Source organism: Lottia gigantea, assembly GCF_000327385.1.
Source record: "Lottia gigantea unplaced genomic scaffold LOTGIsca_81, whole genome shotgun sequence".
NCBI lineage: Eukaryota > Metazoa > Mollusca > Gastropoda > Lottiidae > Lottia > Lottia gigantea.
The window spans coordinates 1,267,775-1,288,782 of record NW_008710694.1 but is presented as its reverse complement, the minus strand read 5'-3'; the positions used below and the strand labels follow the sequence as shown (position 1 = coordinate 1,288,782).

The 21,008-nt window shown below is 33.9% G+C and overlaps 3 protein-coding genes across 3 annotated transcripts; all 3 read right to left on the bottom strand.

The window, feature by feature from the left end:
- Positions 1-3,029: 3,029 nt before the first annotated feature.
- Positions 3,030-5,770, bottom strand: LOTGIDRAFT_169056 (hypothetical protein; the record flags this gene model as incomplete). Its single annotated transcript, XM_009067351.1, has 2 exons — positions 3,030-3,692; positions 5,705-5,770. 2 exons carry the CDS (start codon positions 5,768-5,770, stop codon positions 3,030-3,032), a joined length of 729 nt encoding a protein of 242 aa, XP_009065599.1.
- Positions 5,771-13,245: 7,475 nt separating this feature from the next.
- LOTGIDRAFT_96295 (hypothetical protein) lies at positions 13,246-14,013 on the bottom strand (the record flags this gene model as incomplete). The annotated part of the gene is made up of 1 exon (XM_009067350.1): positions 13,246-14,013. A coding segment is annotated over one exon (768 nt), but the record flags the coding sequence as incomplete, so codon positions are not given.
- A 1,919-nt stretch (positions 14,014-15,932) lies between these two features.
- Positions 15,933-19,548, bottom strand: LOTGIDRAFT_169054 (hypothetical protein; the record flags this gene model as incomplete). The annotated part of the gene is made up of 5 exons (XM_009067349.1): positions 15,933-16,010; positions 16,873-16,913; positions 17,527-17,655; positions 17,925-18,074; positions 19,479-19,548. The coding sequence occupies 5 exons, from the start codon at positions 19,546-19,548 to the stop codon at positions 15,933-15,935; spliced, it is 468 nt and encodes a 155-aa protein (XP_009065597.1).
- Positions 19,549-21,008: the final 1,460 nt, after the last annotated feature.

Here is a 21,008-nt window from a genome sequence, read left to right as displayed (position 1 = left end):
GATACCTAACGTGAATTGAACCTAATCCGAACGCTTTGAAATGAATCTTACAGGAACCTATATATAAACCTAACACTTGTTTTGGAATGTGCACGTTATACATGTACTGCAAGACTGCATGAACATTTGTGGGTTTTGTCAATAGTTATATAATAAAAGGGCGACAGCTATATGCAGTTCTCAACGCAAATAGCCGAAATTAAAAATATGAAACACACTTAATTGAAAGTACATGTGACATTAACAATATTTCAATTCAATATGAACGCCAAGTCACAAACTAATCGATAGACTGACTTTGATATATGTTGTAACCTCCACTATTCAAGATGAAAAGTGATATCAGGTGTATAGAATGGCAAGCTTACCTGTCAAGCGTCACACCAACCGTTGCTGCTCATCAAGGACCAAATCACAGATCAAATTTTATAGTTAAAGAGAGGTAACTGGTGAAAATTTTATTTTTAATCAGGACCGAGACCACTGAAACATTTTATGCAAATGATTGTATGCAAGTGCTATTTTAATGTTGACATTTCTCCCGCTTTCTACCTTTTATGGTGTTTGCTAGCCTGTTTTTGACTAATTTGCGTTCTACAATTGCACTTTTTATATCTCATATTTCTTTTTCTTTCAGATTGTGTGAGATAATGAGAAATTAACATGCCGAAGGATAATCCTAAAAATTGTGTGTAGTGACAGTCAAGCGCATGTTGATTAAATGTTGTGGTCTACTTTCAGTATGACTTGCTCAAAATTTTCATGGTCACGATATATTGAATTTTGATCCAGAAACTAAGTATTGGTCGTTTCACGTTTTCGTTGGTCGTTTCATGTCAGATGGTGATAGTACGTGATAAAATACAATGCCAGCACAATGAAAAGCTTCCTTTTTTCGGCATGAAAACAATTTTCAAAAAATTTGTCTTACGATGGTTCAAGTCGTGTTTTGCAGGTTATTTCCCTTGAATTGAAACATACGCCATCGGTCTTCGATGCATTAGTTTTTGTTGTTTCACGTGAATCTTTCTCGTGGTAAAAGCTACCGATAATGACTTAAGATTCCCACTGGTTAACAATACGACGCATGGTAAGTACGTATACAGGCTGTGATTCAGCAAAGCAAATACACTGATATAATGTTTAAACCCATCAAATGTATTCAAACATATTTTATTGTTTGGATCAATGTCTATAAGTTAAATGACTTGACATTGTTCGAAGGCTGGATGCTGTTCCACGACGCGTTGGTTCTCATACATGATGGTATTGGGGGTGTTATCTGTAAATAAAATAGAAGAAAACACAGACCAAATTTCAGGTGTTATATATAAGTTCTTTTATTATACTGTTTCTCTATTACTTTCTGCCAATGTCAGCTTAAACCTTTTTGTGAATAAGCAAATAGTTCTCTTTTAAATTTGCGTTTTATATTGCAATACTATAGAACTAGAAGTAGAACTTGTAAGCTTCTCACAGTTCACAGTTCATAGTTTTCTAAATGTAATGAGATGGGAGTGGAGGCAAATTATGCAATTTTTCAATGGAGCCAGTACTTACTTCTTCTGACATGAAATTCGATGAGAATTCTAGATTTAGTAACCATAATATAAGAAGAAAACCAGAGCATCAAAGAACCTTCAACATCTCGAACTGAAGCAAATTAGTCTTTCATGGTGCATTCATTTCTAAATCATGAAAATAATTTTTTTCTTACTATAATTTCAGATTCGAACAATAAGAATATCTATCATCAGAGTGATCTTGTGATGTTGTACACAATGGGCTCCACCGTATCTTATTTACAATAGAAAACGCATCGCTCGAACACATCTTGAATGTGGTAGTGTCAACTGAGTTAACCAACGTAGCAGTCAAACACATTCTAATGAAAAGGCCAAGGGGTACAACTCGTCTTTACAATCATGTTCAATTCAGCTGGCGACCAATGAGCTAGACTTTATGTATGAATAGACCTTCTTTTTTGACTTTTTTAATAATATTCCAGAAAATTGGTATTCCTGGGAATGTTCATCAAAGGGAAGATAAGAGGGTTAAAACTACCCCAAAACAACAAGATGACGTAACTTAAGGGACATAATACCATATACACCTTCCCTAATTTAATACTACTTCAGAACTCGGATCTTTAGCTTTGTTTATTCGTCGGGATAAATTACTGAATTTTGGCTATGCAAAAATTGCCTCATTTTTATTGACCTGAAATTGTGACGCACAACCCAAATCTAAAGATAAGCCCACTTCCAATCTGTCAGGAAATAGTATCTTGTATTTCAGAAATATGGTTTGACAATCCTGATGATTGGCAGATAGCCAAATTCGGCATTGACGATCTACAGTTCCAGAAGTTTTGATTCAGATACGTAAATATTTCTATCTAAAAGATATCGCCTCGTTTTGGTGTTGCGTTGGTCTAAGACAACATAAAATGAGCAGGATCGTTAATTATTGTAAGCGAGACACTAGATTAGTGTGTTTTATAACTTGTGTGATGTGATACTATATATAACTAGAAAATAATAACATCATATTAATGTAATTAGCTTTTAATAACCCTGTCATTACCATCATTTTGTATCGTCTTACACCATAGCTTAGATATCAAATACACCTTTTATATGGACATTCATTATAAAACATATTTTACAAAACAAATGTCAACTTTCAACAAAACGTGATAAAACTTGAGTCAGTGAATAAAGATGTATTAGCTATGTGGACTCTCAGAAAGTTATGTCGAAGTGACACACTAAAGACTTGGTTTCAGAGAGGTGCGGGCGTCGGATGATCCATTATATTTACGATCTTTTGTATGTCTTGTCTTTTATATTCAAAAAATAAATATTGCTTAGATTCTAGAACTAAAAGGTATAAATTGTCATTTCTACTCCGGCTCCAGATAACGACTCGAATTAGAAAATATTTAAAGTTTGACTGTTACAAAAGTAATATTGAGATGTCCATAATGTGCCAATAAATCACAGTTTACAAAAAAGAAATTTGCCTTCTTATTTCCAGAAGTATCGCGCAGATGAGGGTTTACCAATTCTGAAAGCGCCATATCTTTTATCTAAATACGGTGTCATGAAGAGTCGTCCGTATCTTTTATCTGGAACTTCTTCAATGGCGCCATTGCTACCTTCTGATTTCTTATTCATAAACAGACGACCATAACGTTTCTGTTTGTATGTTTTAATTGGTGTAAACAGTTGTCGTCTGCCTCCAAAGAACAGTCGTCCAAACCGCTTATTTAAATAATTGGAGTACAAGATAGGCCGGCGTCCAAAGAACATTCGTCCATATCGTTTCTTAACTTCCAAAGATTCATCATCGTCCACATCATCGGTATCTTCGTTACTTACTTCAGGATTCGTTTTCTGCTCAACAATATTAGTTTCAAGGTCGAGGACGTCCTTCATACAACGTACCGGATCTGACGTACATGAATCGCACATGGTTAAAATTTGGTAGTCATGGCAACATGATTCAACGGACATAGACATGCCATAGGGCAGTTTGGAGCAGGCCTGACAGACCGAGTTGACGTCAGAATTGGCTTTACAAAGATCCAACTCAGTAGACGTTTCTGGTTGGGTTTTGGACTCAATAGCCGAGACTACAAATACCAGAAAATGTAGAGAGGATACCATGGTGATAATTGTGTTTTTCATCTGAAAAGAGAAAATTACATTTTCATATATTATATTATATATTAAATACATTGTGGCAATGTATTATATGAAAACTTTTTCAATTTCTAGTCACCGAAACCCCATTCTGATTAATATGCAGATCGATGTTTGGTTTGTGTTTTGTCTGTAGGTTACTACACTTGCCATCAAGGTATGACCAGCAGTGGCGGAGCCAAGGGGGGCGGGGGGGGGGGGGGCAGAGGGGGCAGCCGCCCCCCTCCCCCTCACAGCCACGATAGCAAGTTTTTCGGGCAAAAATCTCACAATAATATTAGAAATTCGGGCAATCTCAGATATTTCGCCCCACCTCGGACATAAACCTGGCTCCGCCATTGATGACCCGATTCTGTTTCAGATTATGAAATGCATAAAAAAGTTGTCATAATAGATGCTAATAAAAAAGACTGTTTAAGAGTGGTAAGACTATGAGTATCCATGAATCCGTAACAAAAGGTAAAGATTACCACAAAACGAAGCATGAACGCCAAATTAACGATAACATTGGCGCTTTTTAATTTCTCCCATTTTTAATATAGTGCCCACAAAAGCAAGGTAGTTGTTATCATTTGCATTCCAATGTAGTTCATTTAATTCCATTTTATCAGAATGTAGACTGTTCGGCTAAGCCATTGTAATCAAACTTATTCAATAGTATTTTAAGTTTACTCGTACTGTGTTTGTGTCAAAAGTGTATCGAATTACCTTCTAAAAGAGGCACAACTAGTTGTAGTGTACCGTTTAAAATTTCTTCATTTTATTTTTATTTTTGACATATGATACCTTGTTGGATTGTAAGGGTTTTGTATTAATTAAGAAAAATATAAAAAAATAGAAAAAGAACAGAATGCCGAAGGATACTACTGAATTCAAAGAGTAGCACATAAATACGTGAGGTTAACCTTGTTATTCAATTTCCCTTTTTTACGGAAGATGTTTCAATTACATTCGAGATAGTTTTACGAATAATTCTTCACGTTTTCTCAGAAATCGTATTAAAAAATAATAATAAAGAAATCCGAGGTATACAGGTCAACAAAACAGCTCATTTGCACATTATGTCATATGTCACTTTCGGTTTTGTAAAAATACTGTATTTTCATTTTGAAATTAACAACTAGTGTATATTTTTGGCTAAAGTTTATCCTACAGACGATATTAGTCCAGAATTGAAAAAAAAACATTCAATTAAATCGATTACTTATCACCAACTCAACGAAATTAGACAAACGGTATATAGAATGGTAGGTATTCGGTAGAATTAGGAATACCTAGAACTTTAGGAAGCCTACTGCGTCCAGTGGTACCATAATAAATTATCCTCTGCCATCTAATCATGTTGTAAGCCGATGATGATAAAAATGTTTTTTCCTCATATGATACCATGAACTAATTGGATATTAAGATAATTAGTATTTTTTTACAATATTTGATTCTTAAACATATTAGAAGAAAAGGACGTTCATCTTCAACCTGATGAAGGTTGATGTGCTGTCACATGCCATGACTTTCAGGAACATGTATTTACGGCTCCCCTCTATTTCAAGAGACCATCTTCTGGAGATACCAGGATAGCTAGATAGAAAACCAGGAGAGAAAAGTATATTAATTTGTAGCTATCTGTCACACAAATGGTCTGTTTCAACTTTCGAATCGAAGATCAAAGAAATAGGTTATTTTGGGCGAAATATTTATTTAGTATTTAGTGGTTTTTAGGTGTGACAGAGCGTAATCACCGAAACAGTACTTTCCAATGTTTTCGCTTGGCGTTCTTTTCGGGGGACTGATCAGATTTTCATGCAGTTCTAGAACTTCTCTAATACTTTTGAAGTATTATTATTTTAATTCAAGACTCCAATCAACCCCCAAAAATTGCGAACCATGGCATGAACAAAGTTTAATCAAGTCTGCTATATTTATAAGCCAGTATGTGATGAATGTCTTGCGTAACCCAGTCGTTCAATATGATCAAACAGACGGACAGTTTCGTTCACCTTCAATCGATCACTGGTCCGGAAACATCCGTCTTCTTTCTGACAACAGACGACCAAATTAGCCATGGTCTGCACATAACTTTAATCCTAAATCGACCATTGATGCTCTTCAGTGCGTGGAGGGACAATGTGTCGAAATGGAATTACTGTGTAACGGAAGTGTGCCTGCTTAAACAAATTAGCCTAATGATAAATATGGATTAGATGAATGAAATAAGTTGGTAGAAATAGAAATCTGTTATTGCTAGTGTTAAATTGAATTAGTTTATAACAAATAAAGATTGATTAGATACTAAGCCGACGGAGAAGATTACGAATTGGAAATAAACTCGGAAAGATTGTCGAGCTAATCAGACACAGAAAGAGAGCCAGAGCAGAAGAAATCTTATGTTTTCAATTTTAATGTGGTTTAAAAGTCTGGTTCAATACCTTCATCCTTTTAACGTGGCTTGTTCAATTTAACTTTCTTTCAAATTACACCAAAGATTTAAAGTATAATAGTCAAGATACGTCATTAATAAATCGGGGTAAGACTTAGTATTTACTGGTCAAAGAAACGTTAAATGAAGCGCTGACGAATTTAATACTAATAGACGTATGAAAAATTTGTCTGTTTTGGCGTGAATATTTTCTGACACATGACAGTCTGTATTCTATGAAATCACCAGTACAATGTACAAAACTCTTGAAATTCATAATGTTTGGTTAAAAATGCATTCTGATCAATTAAGATGTCAAAGAAATACTTTTTGAAAAATATCTAATCACGAACCCTGTTTGAAACTGGTTCATTTGTTAGATCACTGGTTAAGCTTTGACAGAAGAAATTTGACGACATAAATGTTGGATCATATAATTGCAGATAGTTCCCTTTTAAAGAAAAGTTAAATGAAATTGTGTAAATTTGTATTGCTTTCACTTGAATATTTTCTGTCCTTAGACAGTGAGTGAGCTGTGATTGGCTTATCTAAAAGAAATCCCGTTTGTGAGACTAAGGTATGCTTGGTCAAAATATGGCGCATCTGTCCCTTTAATACCTCAATAGTTGTTTTCAGATTTAAATATCGCCCAAATCTCGTATGAATTGTGGTTGCTTGATGCCCCCAGCCCAGTGGTAAAAAGGATCACAAACCACATAATATTAACTTATAAAACTTTATATCAATTTAACCTTTCTTATGCTTGTAGCGGACTGGAAGCTGGCCTGGTGTCGCATATCAATATTTTATAATTTATATGTATTACACTACAAAAACACAGAGGTGTGCGATATTTTTATGCGCCCCATGAAATTGTGGCGTATATTGGCGTTACCCATATCCGTCCGTCCGTCCGTCCACAATTGCTCGTAAAGACTCTTACAGGCACAATTCTTGGCGGATTTTGACGAATTTTGATGTACGCGTTTGTAATCTCCTAATTGTAGTTTGTAATGAACCTTATTGAAAAAATCGAAAAATATTTAGTATGAATTATCTCCATTGTTCTTGAAACCGCTTTCAATTTTTCGCTGTAATCACTCAGGGAGGTACAATTTTTAAATTAAAGCTGCAAGTGGGTGTATATTTACCTTGCCTGGCAAGTTATCTTATCTAGAAAATGTAATTTTGAACTTTCCGTTTTGCTATATCCACTTCCACTCCATGACCTGTGTACCGCTAACAGTTCATAAGATAAATTACATCAAATTTACCTTGTCAAGAAATTCATCAAATTTTACTGCGCCCGGTTAAGCGCTCAGTTTTGTTATCAACATTTCGTATTATATTTCATAATAATTATATCCATGCATATGGGTTTAGATAAATACCAGTATGTATTTTGATAATCGTTGTCTGACTAGTTTCTTTCTTGATACTTTATTCCTATATTCCGATATTTCCAGTGTAGTCAAGCATGATGTGAATATATCTTCAAAAATAGAAAAATGATTACAAAATATTAAATATCCCTAAGGGGTGCAACAAAATCAGAAACATGATATAGGCTTTATATTTCACGCACTATAATTACCACTTACGACATGCTTTTTGTAGTTTAAATGGAGTTTAAAGAGGCTTTGTAAAAGTTTATGTTATCATTCCAAATTTGTTTTTTTCAGTCCGGCGTTTTCCGGTTCTCTAATTACACTAGAATTCTACTGTTTAAAAATTGGAATGTTTCAAATCGAAGCTATCAGTGTCCCCGATATATACAAAAATTTCCACAACTTGTTTGAAATCCTCAAATAGTATCAGATCGGTGATACTATGATACACACCAAGCTTTTTAAAGATACGTTGTTGTATATTGGTGAAATTATTAGAAAAGACGTAAGGATGCCTAGGACTGAAAATTCTTAATTTTGTATTTCACTTACATAATGACAGGCAATTTAATAGCACAATTATCGACGAGTTTGGCTTGTCATCCTTTTCATACACATTTTGTCATTTTTCCCCTACATATTTATACTACCAGGAAATCTACCCACTACTCCTCAAACTATATGTTACACAGATCGTTGTCAGTTGACAGTTAAAATTGTGGACTTTTTTTCTGACGAAACGGGTGCAATGGACCTATAATCGTGGAATACAAATATATATTCCTTATTAGCTAAGGCGGGCTCAGGTCGACTGGCGATCTTAAAAGATCGCATTCTTTCAAACAGGGTTGTTTTGGAAAGGGACTGCAAGGAACTCTGTAAGAGAGAATGAAACCTTGGTCAGAGGAATTTATACTGATGTAGACATCAAAATCATTATAGAGATCTATGAATAATTCCGGATATTAATTGACATTCTATACAATTCATTCGGGCGTATATAATTAAATTTCACCCTCTAACACGTACGTCAAATTTGGACCAGAACTAGATAAGCTTCTACGTCGTCTTGGAATTCGAGAAAAGAGTTTAGTTTAATCCATCCTTGCCTTTGTTCTGCCTTGGTTCATTTCCTTTACCCAATGCCCCTTGTTGGAAAGGGAAATGAAATGCAACAGTATTAATTGTTTAATGTTTGATAATTGACACCTTCTTAAGCACTTTTTTTTGCTTAATCGGATAATATTCCCGTTAAATGTAAACCTAGGAGAAAAAATATCACATCGAACTTACCTTGGAAGCTTTGAGTTCCAAAACTCTTCACTGCTTAACTTAACTCCAATATAAATCAGAGAGTTGTCTAGAGTATTTATACTGGTTGAAGACGCCTCCAAAAGTCACATATATAGTCGTCTTGTCATTATTTACTATCGATTTTACTCACAGCAATCACGGTCCGTACCAGAACGCACAAAATGAAATGGCATCAGGTCTGTTCGCTCTTACACACGTTCTCCCTGTTTTTATTTTGCCTGGTCCCTTTACCACAGCGGTCAGGGTCCGTTCAAAATTACTTTTATGTGGGTAATCATCTTCAGAATTCAAGGATCCCTATGAAAAGGAAAGGTTTTTAAAAATGTTTCGAGCAATGTACCACATTGACTGCATATTTCATTTTTAATCTGAATAAAATCATTCTGCTGTATTTTGGAAAATTTCAAGTTCCACTTTCCCGGTGGTAGTGCCTTAAAACAGTATTTATAGTTAAATGCCTCCAGAGTTAAAGCAGTGCTCCATTTTCGCCAATCAAACGAAACATTTCCGTTCATGTAAGAGACTCGCCGTATATTTGCTCGATTCTTATCCAGTTTCTAAAGTAAGTATCTATTATACCTAAGACCTCAACTCTCCAACCCCTGAAACCCAATCCACGGACTTAAACCTCAATTGTTTTCATTTTTTAACTAATAACTGTGATAATTTTATATTACATGTACTATAAAGTGTGATTATAATTTTGATGAAAATTAACTGGCACATTCACAAATCACAAGGATGAATGATTTGGTATTTTTTAATTTATTTTGGATAACTATTCTGGTCCGTAAATAATATTATATATAGACATTCATTCAACTAAACGTTATCAAACTAATTGCTTATCAATGTTTTATACTCTGGGTTCGTCTAAAAGATATTTCTGTCCTTTTTAAAAACCCTAGCCTATATATGGATTAATCTAAACATTGACTCTATTACAAAATGATACTATTTATCTAATTACTAATATTTGTCATTAAATTTCTAGAAATATATTTGGTAATCTATAAAATGGTTAAACCATTTTTATATTTATCCGCTGTGATCTATTAAGGTCGTGGGTCGATGTTCGGCTCAAAGGGAAATCGGTTAATTCTATGTTAAAGATGTAAATTATGGACCAACAAAGGCAGTTGACGACGGCCAGATATGCTAACTTTCGTGTGGTTAGTAAAACAAGAATCCAAATTAACAAAAATTCCTCAATTTTGTTAGTTAAAGGGACGATATGCATAATGCAGAGACATATTAAAGGCGGAGTTGTGGCAGTTTCATAGTCAGAGACTATACAATGATCAGTGATATTTTTTGAATGGTGTCTTGAATGAAAATGAAGCCTCAGCATTTTGAATTTTGAACATGTTATCAATATGGATTTATCAATTATTTCAACTTTAATTGTCAATTTAAAAAATGTTTGAAGTGTAATGTGCGTTTATCAACTTTTCTTTACAGTTTATATTGACATTAACAATATTGAATTGATTTGTTTAGTTCTATATTTCTCATGGGAAATACGCTTGAAACCTTCTCTTGATAAATGAAGTGAGTTGTACAGAAATAGATTGACAAAACTTGTACATTTATGTAACAAATGTACAATATCAATAGTTTCAACTTGCTTTGAAGAAATAAGATTTCACAGACACAATGTCGTTTAAGCACTATCGTTATAGCAATTGTGGATAAAAGTGCATTGCAATAAATTTATAAGCTTGCGTAATAAAATGACGATCCCTGTCTGGTGAAGACACTCCATACACTTTAGAAATTTTGCTTCCATATATTTAAATATATATTTTTGACTGTGGTATTACTGTAAATTATCGGGAATATTGAATTTGCTATAACGTTATCTTGAAGACCTTTTCAAATGTAAAATGTAGTTCACTGGTCGCGGACTGAATTGTTCACGTTTGTAGATATGAGTTGCAGCCCTTTGTAGGGAAATTCCTCTTCTTTATTAGTGCAAAAATTAATCTTCTGCGTCATATTAAACACAATACGAGTCAAAGTTCTAATAATCGTCTCTTCTAAATGTGTAAAAGAAACTTGAAAATAAGTTGCTGATGCTGATTTCCGGGGAAGACAAAAGAAAAGTTTAGTCTAATGGGTGAGGATATGGACGAGGAGAAAATATTGCCAATATTTAACTTCTAAGAGGAAATCAGTTAATGACAGCATTCATTTCTTCAATAATCAACACTTATTCAAGGTTACTTCGGGATTTTTTATCGGATAATTTGTCTAATGCATCTTTTTGACATATTCTTTTATCCCTGTGAAAAGAAAGAGTACATGCAATCATAAAAACATGTGATTTTTGTGATTTAAAGCCTCAGAAATATTACTTTCAGTTAAACTGTCAGTTGAAAACTTTTTCTTAGAAATAGTATTGTAAAATATCTTCTGCAAATAAGTATCATCCACTGTCAATATGTCTATAATGCTACATGTAGATTCTTACTGCCATGCGTTAGGGCACGTATGATGAGATTGATAGAATGATAGAATCTATGGTTATTTTTCAGAAATGAGAACAAGGTGGTAGCACAATCAATGTAAAATAAGGTTGGGGAGGGTGTTATGAATTTCAAATAATCTGTCAAACGTGATTGGGTTTGCTCTGGTTACGTTCAGTACATTATTACACTGTGTTTAGATTGCGTCAGAATTAAATTGTGGTTTCTTTCGCGAAGGAGGTCGAGAGGTTTAAATTTAGTACATGTGCATTTCTTTGTATATAATTCATCAAATATTTCACGATTTGAACATGTTGTTGCTTCTTAACGATCTGATACGATAAGCAGATTTTTGGAACCTTCGAAATATTTTTACGATTGACTCGATTGGCAAGACTGAGGCAAAGATCTGACGGTGTCTGAAATCAGATCGTGTATTTTACCTTTCATGTTCACGCATGGTAGGAACATAGCATAACCACACGTGTGACAAACGACATCAATCAGTTGATAAATCATTGAGACCTTCTTTCACCATTTAAATATTTCTCACTTCGAATATCACTTATGATATCGTTTGCTTATGTTATATGATGAAAGACCAGTTTTAAGACTAATATATTTTCCATTAACAACTTAGAAAAATCAGACGAATCGTTCCCACCAGTCTGAACCACTACAAAAAACACATGAAATAGTTTAATGGAGTGCTTCCGGTAGTCAACAGTCACATACCGGAAGCGACGCCATATTTATCAACTTTTGATTAATTGTCAATAACAAAAGGAAGCAAGGGTTATCAATCCTTCAAAGAGCGACTAAAAGGTTATTCTTGCCATATATATGATTCATTATTCCTTTAGACTGGTTTTCAATTAAGATACAAGCATTTCGTTTGTCTTGGCTTTACCAAGTTCCTTGCGCTAGATTTATAGATTGGCAATTAAAATCATTGTCAAATAAATCGACATTAGATGTAGCCAGTATGGTTCATTGTTTATATTAATTATAGATTTACTGATAACTCATGCGTAGTTCCTATTTTCGTCTTCATACAAAATGTCTTAAGTGCCTAGGCGGTAACACCTTCAGATATATACAAATGTTCTATATTAAAATATTTAAAAGCGATTTTCCACTCCTTAAAGATATTCTTGCTCTTTATAAAATATGAACATGCACTTAAAGTGGAATTCCTAAACATCGTTTACAGTAAAATATGTTGGAAATGTGCTGCACATATCTCTATGGTTAGATAGTTATATGGAATTAATAGTAAAACGTTTTGCAGAAAAATAATACTATAAAGGTTTTTCCTCTTTGTTTCCTATCCATACAGTGGTAGCGCTAAAATATAGTTTTAAAAGTTAGTTAGTTAGTGGGCAGAATGTTCAATTTTTGATAAAGCAAGCCTGCCGTAGGTTATTACTAAAACGTTTACACGAAAATCTGCCAGAAGTGTTTCTAATGAACTTTCTGATACATCACTCTCAGCAGATTATGTAACCAAATGATCATTTAACAGGGAGAACCCACACAATTGACATTACTGAAAATTTTAAACGTAAATTCTGCCAGATAGAGATGAACTCACTATAGTTATCATTTTCTTGAAGATTCAGATTCCGGACGGAACAGATTCCTCGTATCATGTTAGCTTATAGGGCGTCATTCATTTAACAGAACGTCCTAACAGTGTGTCATAATAGAATTACAGATAGTGAACAAATCACCACACTATACGATATCAACGAACACACATAGAAACAAATAATATCAACTTTTGCAGTGTTGATTGTACTTTTAGTCGCTTCTCCTTTCTGACATCTGCATAACAGCATGGGCATAGAAACTCCAATTTCCAGCCTTACAATGCCAATACAAAGCACCACGTACAGTGCACTTAAAATCTCTAATAGACTAATGGTAATTGACAAGAGAGACGTGGTTGTAGATGTTTTGGGTAAAACTTCACTAACCAGATTGATGTAAACTAGATACGTGAGAAGTCCTGTGACAGCGACAGAGATTTTTTCTCCCGACGATCCTGGAATAAGAAACACCATAGGGTTCATAATAGAAACCGTTACAAGCGGTACGATGATGCTTATTACGAGAAATGTGGACCGTCTTTCAACAACCAGAACTAAATCCGCTACACTCCACCGATCCTCCCCTCCTCGGATAATTTTAGATACTTTTCCATCTACCAGTTTCCATTTTTGTCCAGGTGGAAAATGTTTAACCACCTCAACATTTCTAAATTCCACCTCCTCCATAAAATAATTTTGGATAAGAATCATGACATGACATGATTGAACATCAAACGGGAATTTTAAAATATCCATATCACAAAGTGTTCTTGAGAACATTGGAAAAGTGTAATTCACTCTTCCTGTCGAATCCACACACCACGTGGCCTCCCCAATTTCTCTAATACCTTCTCCTTTGGCTTGGTGCATGAAAACTATTCTAGGGTACCAAATATGTTCACGTTCAATAAAAAGTTTCTTATTGTTCGGGAACTCGGAGGAATTCCACATCATGAATTCATCGAACCATGAAAATTTCAACAATAGTGAAATCTCCACTGCGAGTTTCTCTTCTTCTATTTCTAAAGAAGACATCACTTCAATTCGCAAATCTAACATTACTGACATACTTTGATTTTGTACTGGACGTAAAAATGTATCGTATTTTTTATTTTCTAGCAGTCGTTTTCGAAGTCTGGAAGATTCATCATATGATGCTGCTACCAAGTAACCTCCAAGCAGGCAGATCAGGACTGTCGACTCCATTTCAGTCCAGTGACAGTGAATACCAAGTGTTTCCTGTTACTTTTATCTAATTCTAGAGGATGATGTTCGTAATTTTTTAATGCACTATTGTTGGATTATGAAATATCAGTAAATATTATTGAAATTGGTAAATTTATCATTACTCAACACTTTGAGTATATTGTAAATAGCACGTTTAATTCCTTACACGTATACTAATGGTCATCATTATCAGTATTTGTTTTTCTTTGAGGTTCTCTTACTAGACTTAAAGGGACGGTTTGCCATCCGTGTGTGTCCAGAATTAGAAAGTGAAATTCCAACTTTGGTGTATTTTTGAAGGAAATGTGTGATTTTCATACATTTCTGGTACTTTTGAAGGCTATTAACATGTATTCTAGACCCAAGTGAACCCCGGAAAATGGCGAATCTGCATAGTCTTTAAGATTTCGCACTATGCTAAGAATGGCACCCATAGATTATAAATAACAAGGTTGGCAGATTCGTTTATACTAGCTGGTCCTTGGCAAAATTTATTGACATTGATCTTTCTTGGATTATCAGTACCCATTTACAGCTCGATCGACTTTAATAATATGACTAATTCGAGGTCACCATAACGACCATTTTTTCGACGCAACAAAGCCTACGCTAATATTAAACATCGGTCGGTATTTACGTTATGTCTTCGTTTACTTGAGATATTCCATTTTAAAAGGGATACTGTGATTATCAATTCAAATATTGAACATCTTTTATTTGGTAGTCCGAACCCAATCCTTACATCATTATAACATCAATGTAAATATACAAATGTGTGTTAGCCACATTAAGATAATATAGATAAAATTTGCTTCATTCAATGAATAGATCTGTTTCTTTGTTAGGCTTAAATTAACAATAAGTAACGATTTTTTTCTCCAAAACAACATTTTCTTCTTATGCGCCCACATGAAATATTGGCATCACCCATGTCCGTCGGTCCGTCCACAATTGGTCGTAAACAATAGAAGGCACAATTCTTGAAGGATTTTGACGAATCGGTGTGTTTGTTATCATCCAAGGATGAACCTACTGAGAATCGGTAGATTGAATATTTAGTATGAGTTATTGCCCTTGTTCTAGAAAACATGTTAAATATTTAACTCGTAAACACCCTAGAATGTACAATTCTTCATGAAAAAGATATTAGTGTGAGTGTTTGTTATCATCCAAGGATGTGAACATTAAAGGCACAATTCTTGATGAATTTTGACAAAGACTTGATGAAATTGTTTATTATCACCCACGGATGAGCAGTATAGAAAATTAAAAACATTTATTTGAGTTATGAGCTCTACACACTGAAAGGTATGATTCTTGCTTAATTTAAAAAAACTTGGTAAAATTGTTCAGTTTGACCCCAAAATGTTTAATAAAGTGTATGACTTTGAAGGTTGATTATTTCATACTGGTGATTGTTACTGTACTGCTAAATTTTCTTCAAAACCCAAGTAAGCGTATAGTACCTTGCCTAGCAAGCTATCTTTTATATTGATATGGTTTGCAAAAACTATGATTTGTCACGCCTTTATGTACTGTTGTTGTGTTATATTAGTTTTTGAAACCTTTCTATTGAATTCTGAAGGAACGTCATATGTACAGTACTGTTATTATGAACTTTGGCTATAAATGGCCAAATCGAAGGAAGGTACTATTTTAGCCGAAACTCACATTGCTAGGGCAGAAGGTGGTGCGTTGAAAAGTGTATATTTTCAGAAATTACTTTCTGAGTTAATCAATAGATAACAGAAATAAAACCCAGTCGAACGCGACCACCTCTTTTTCTAAATGAAATATTCAAGCCTTCGCATTTGAGGGAATCAAATACTCTCTTCGTCGAAATTAACTGGTGGTTTACATAGAATTGAATTCGAAATTGAAAACTCTCGGGAAACAATCTAAAAACACGAAGAGAATTAAATTTATTTACTCAATTATTAATTAATTATGAACCTCGCAATTTACAAAATTACAAAATAGCTCTGACTTGAACACAACATTATATTCCCACTGTTAAGGGGGCATAACTTCACTGACAAAAGGACTTCAGATCATTCCATTTCAGTTCTAAATACATCATCATGGACGTTCAAATTGAAGTTAAAACAGCAATATCCAATCTTCTAGATTCCACTATTGCAGTAGAAGTAGTATTTCTTAAAACAATGACTTGAATAAATTTAATAAAATAACAAAACAAATAATATACACCACTTGGGGCCAAATGGACTAAAAGTCATTCTTAATTTGCATGATACAAGATACAAATATACTTAAAGAACCTTGAATTATAGATTTAAATAAATCAATAGTAACAATACATTACTGCATTTGTCCCTAAAAGCTGACTGATTTGCGTTGCTTATCCTGTAAAGGCAGTAGCTAAGGCGCCAGAAAAATAGCTTTCTCCCCCGGAATGCACCAAATGAATTCAATTTTTGGAAAATAGTTTTGGGAGAACCCTTTCATGAAAGGCTTACAAGAATGTTGCATCAATAGAGTTGCTGCATTTTGAATTCTCTCTAGACAGTTGTTCCGAAATTCAGGCATTCTGCCCCAAATTTCTGATCAATCTAACTAAAGCATCCTCAAATCACCAAATTAAACATTTTCCATTTTATATAAAATAAGTAACGTGTGACTTGAGTATACATGTATATACAATAACGCTCACGTTCTTTATAGCATAATTAGTAATACAGGTAATATCATCAATACTGTACACTGATATAACATAATCGCCCCCGATTCTTTCTTTACCTCCTTTGGAATATGGGCATCAAATTCTATCTCTCCTTCGCCTGTAAAAGCAAAAACTTGTGTAGCTATACTTATGCAATCGATTTGTAAGAAGAGCCGAACGCAACTGATGATCGCTATGGCGTGAAGCCCCCTAAAACCTTAAATGAATTAGATGGGGAAATTGGATTGAACTCGTTCACAAGGTAGCCAAATGAGTATGAGCAGCTTGCTATCGATCTCAATTTTAATATTTTCAGCAAATTTCCCTTATCATTGAAGTTCAGGGCATTGATCGAAGTCTCAAGTTTTACAAGTTGTGCAAGCTTAAGGTCTTTCGACCATTGTACGAAATCAGCTGGTGGCGTTCTGTTTTCATTAGCTAAATCAATGATTAAGACAGTAAAATTTTTACTTTTATCCGTTTTTTTTTAAAATGGATTTAAATGCGATATCAAATTAGCCATCATCAGTAACAGAATATCAGAAGATATGAATATCGCCTGGGGTCGTAATGGTAATCATCTTTTATTGTAGGTTATTTGAGTCTTGTAATTTGAAATATATTTAATCGTTGCTATTTCCCTTGAAAGTGCGTTTAAGCGCCATAACACACAAATATAAGGCCAGACTATATATCCTCGAAACAGAAAGGAGAATAGGGTGCCTACTCACCTATAGCTATACCATTACAGAGATTTTTATTACATATACACCAGACCTCCAAATAATAGGTGTAACAACCATCGGGCGGTAAAGGATCTGGTAAACCCCATTGAGAATCTGAACAGCCTCTATATACCACTAATAATAAATACCACACATTAGCAGTTGGTCAGAGAGAAAATAGCAGAGAGAAACCATACATGTATCATGTTGTTAGTAGTCGTAGTCATCGTTCGCAATTATGTGTTCAAATTATAGTCATCGTTTCAGTATCGACTGATCGTAACCATGTGTTCAAATTATAGTCATCGTTTCAGTATCGACTGATCGCAACCATTTGTCAAATGGTAGTCATCGTTTCAGTATCGACTGATTACAACCATGTTTCCAAAAAGTAAGCTACCTACATTTATCATCTAAGTCGTCTGTTCTTGTGAAGCAATGTCCCGTACAATTTTCTTTCCATGTTATTTGAGGATTCACATCACCATCTTTAGGACAATGTGGATAAAATTCACCCTCTGCATAGCTTCTACATACATAACATTGCTTGTCTCCTAAAATTATATCACATGGAAAATTTATATTGGGGAATATATTGCTGATACACCTATTTAAAATTAGACTCTAAATCGGTTGCCCCAAAAAATATATATTTCCCCCCTAAACCGGTATAATAAAAGGCCCCACCTGTATCATAAGGGCCACCTATTAAAGGAAGAAAAGAAAGTCACAACTGTATTGTTAAAGGATAACAATTGAGGTTCACAAAGAATCCTTTCTACCAACTGGTTCTTAGCCATAATTGATCATATTTATGCTTTGTAGGCAAATAACTTACGTTGGCCCATCTGATGCTCTTGCCCAATGTTAATAATCGTAAAATATATCAATTAGGGTAGAGGTTTTCTAGCATTGAGTCATGATTTTGAGTTGGTTTGAAAATGCAAGTCAAATCCATTCCTCAACCTGCTAGCTGTGACCTTTACATTTTACAATTACATAAAAAACTGAGTGAGTTTTATGACCGTGGTGAATATAGAGAATTAATTGGTATTTTAAGCTATTCAGATGCTACATTACCACTTTTATGCCTTTGTTCTCCCCATAAGACCCCTTTTTACACAGTTCCCACTTAAAAGAATAATTGTATCTATCAAAACTTTTTATGTGTTTCGAGTTGAGTTAAAATTTCGTGTTTTTACAGCATTGTTAGTTACAACATATCTAATTGCCAAATTACTCGGGTAGTTTGACTTAGTTTCAAGAGTCGGTATGTTTATTTAAACTTATTTTAAAAATTTATTTTTAAATTAGCATTTCGAAATTTTAAAAGTGTATCAAATGAAAAATATATTTCCTTTATGTCGGTTATTTCCATTTTAAAACTTGTTCCTTGTCATTTGTTGATTCCATTGTGCGTGCTGTATTTAATGGCAAGGCAAATAATGACACCGACTGATAAAACTCCCTTATCGGCATATTTTAAAATCACCCAAATCATTTAAATTTAGGAAAGATAAACAATAGGTTCATGTATGGTATGTCAGGTCATTAACCAATCATTTTGCTACCATGCTTCATCTATTTTACAAAACGATTGGACATTCCTAAAAAGCATAAAACATAAAACATGCGCGACATGACAATTTCGTGAGTTTTCAACAACATATTGAACGAATTGTGGTAGATGACTGCAACTCTATTATTCATGGTTGTTAATTCCGTGAAAACATTAGCCCCTATTTACCATTTGGCGACATCTTGGTTCTAATTTTAAGAATAAAAGCTTATAACTAATTTTCAGCTACTGACATTTTATTTTTAGGTCTCCTCCTCTTTTGCCCATAGAAAATCTAAAATGGAGAGTTAAAAATCAATAAAACTTTAAAACCCAACTTTATTCTCTTATCATATGAAACTATACATAGGTCATACAGAATATTCAAAGTCTTACTTACCATTGGCAAATCCAAAATAAACAACAAGAATAACAGACAATAAACAAATAATTTGTTGAAAATGATTCATTTTAAAACAAGTTCAGAAAATACAAATCAACATCTTTAGTTTGTGTAAATCTGAGGTCATGTGACACACAGAAACCACTGACGAATTAGCAAGAGAAGTTGAAAATCCAATCCATTTGTTTACATTTTCTGTACTTAAAACCCACTGCTCAAATAGACAGAGTTGCCGTTCAACTAAGTACAAAAACAAAAAGGTTTGATTAGCCTCAAACAGCGACACACGCCTTACAGGTAACCTTGATATAAAACAGTACAGTTTGTGGTTAGCCATTGCCTCAGAATTGATTTATTTCTAACTCCTAATATCAACTACTGTCTTTGCAAGTTTGTTGGTAAATCGCATTTGCAGAAGAATTTTAATATTTGCTTCCAAACAGTACTGATAGTCTAAGAATTTCTTTGATAAAAATATTAAACTTTGCAAGTATATTTATTGAATAGAAATACGCTTCCCTTCTAAAATTTCAACTGACAGCTTCAATTCTTCTGATTGAAAATTGTAAGCTGGTCGTTTTCTCATCGCAGACATTTGAAGGCCAAAGGTACTATTATTTTCATAAAATTAATCGGCTAAATTCGATATACCAACGAACTTGCGAAGACAGTATGTGTCTAAGTCAGCTAAAAACATTCTCAAATCAAATTGGTTTCAAAATTAAGGAATGAAATCAAAGCTAATATAACATAATTTTTTTTTAATATATGGCAATATCACTTTGTCATAATTTACAGTCGAATCTAAAATTTGGTAGAGTCTGAGAAACATCCTTCGAATTTGGCCTACATACCTCTCGAATGATTTGTTACAATCCGGCGTAGAAAGAACAATGAGATTTTTCACACTGTTGTGTTTATTGTTGAATTGAAGGATTATCTTCACAATATTGACTCGCAGTTTATTTCAACTTTCAACCAAGTTGAAGAATTACAAACGTCCTCTCCTTATACTGAACAAAACAAAATATACTCCATTTCATCGATTTTCCTCAAGGACGTTATTGGTTTACATTATTGGGTTGTTGATTCGTGTATCACACTGTTCTTTTGACGTTATCATTATTATTCTAATGGAAAAGATATGAATAAAACTGACATCCTTGTCTTACTCCTCTTTCTAGTGGTTGTTTGTGACTCTGGTGAGTTAGATAATCAGCCTCAATAAATTTTGGGTTTGATATTATTATTGTTAGTTGTTAGATTACCGCAATTTGATTTTGGTTCTTGTCAACACTATACTTGGTGGCGTTTCATATTTGAGGTTAGATTTTATGTTGATGGATTTGGATGAATTTTGATGCTTCAGTCTCACGAATATGGTTGTTAAAATCATGCAGTGCTAAAACATGTCTCTAGAGATCTCTATCACAAAAAAGAACAGTAAAATTTTCCGCATTGAAATTGCCCTGCAAGAGCAATAATTTTCATTTCATCTTTTACTTTCTGAAAGGCTCTAAAAAAATA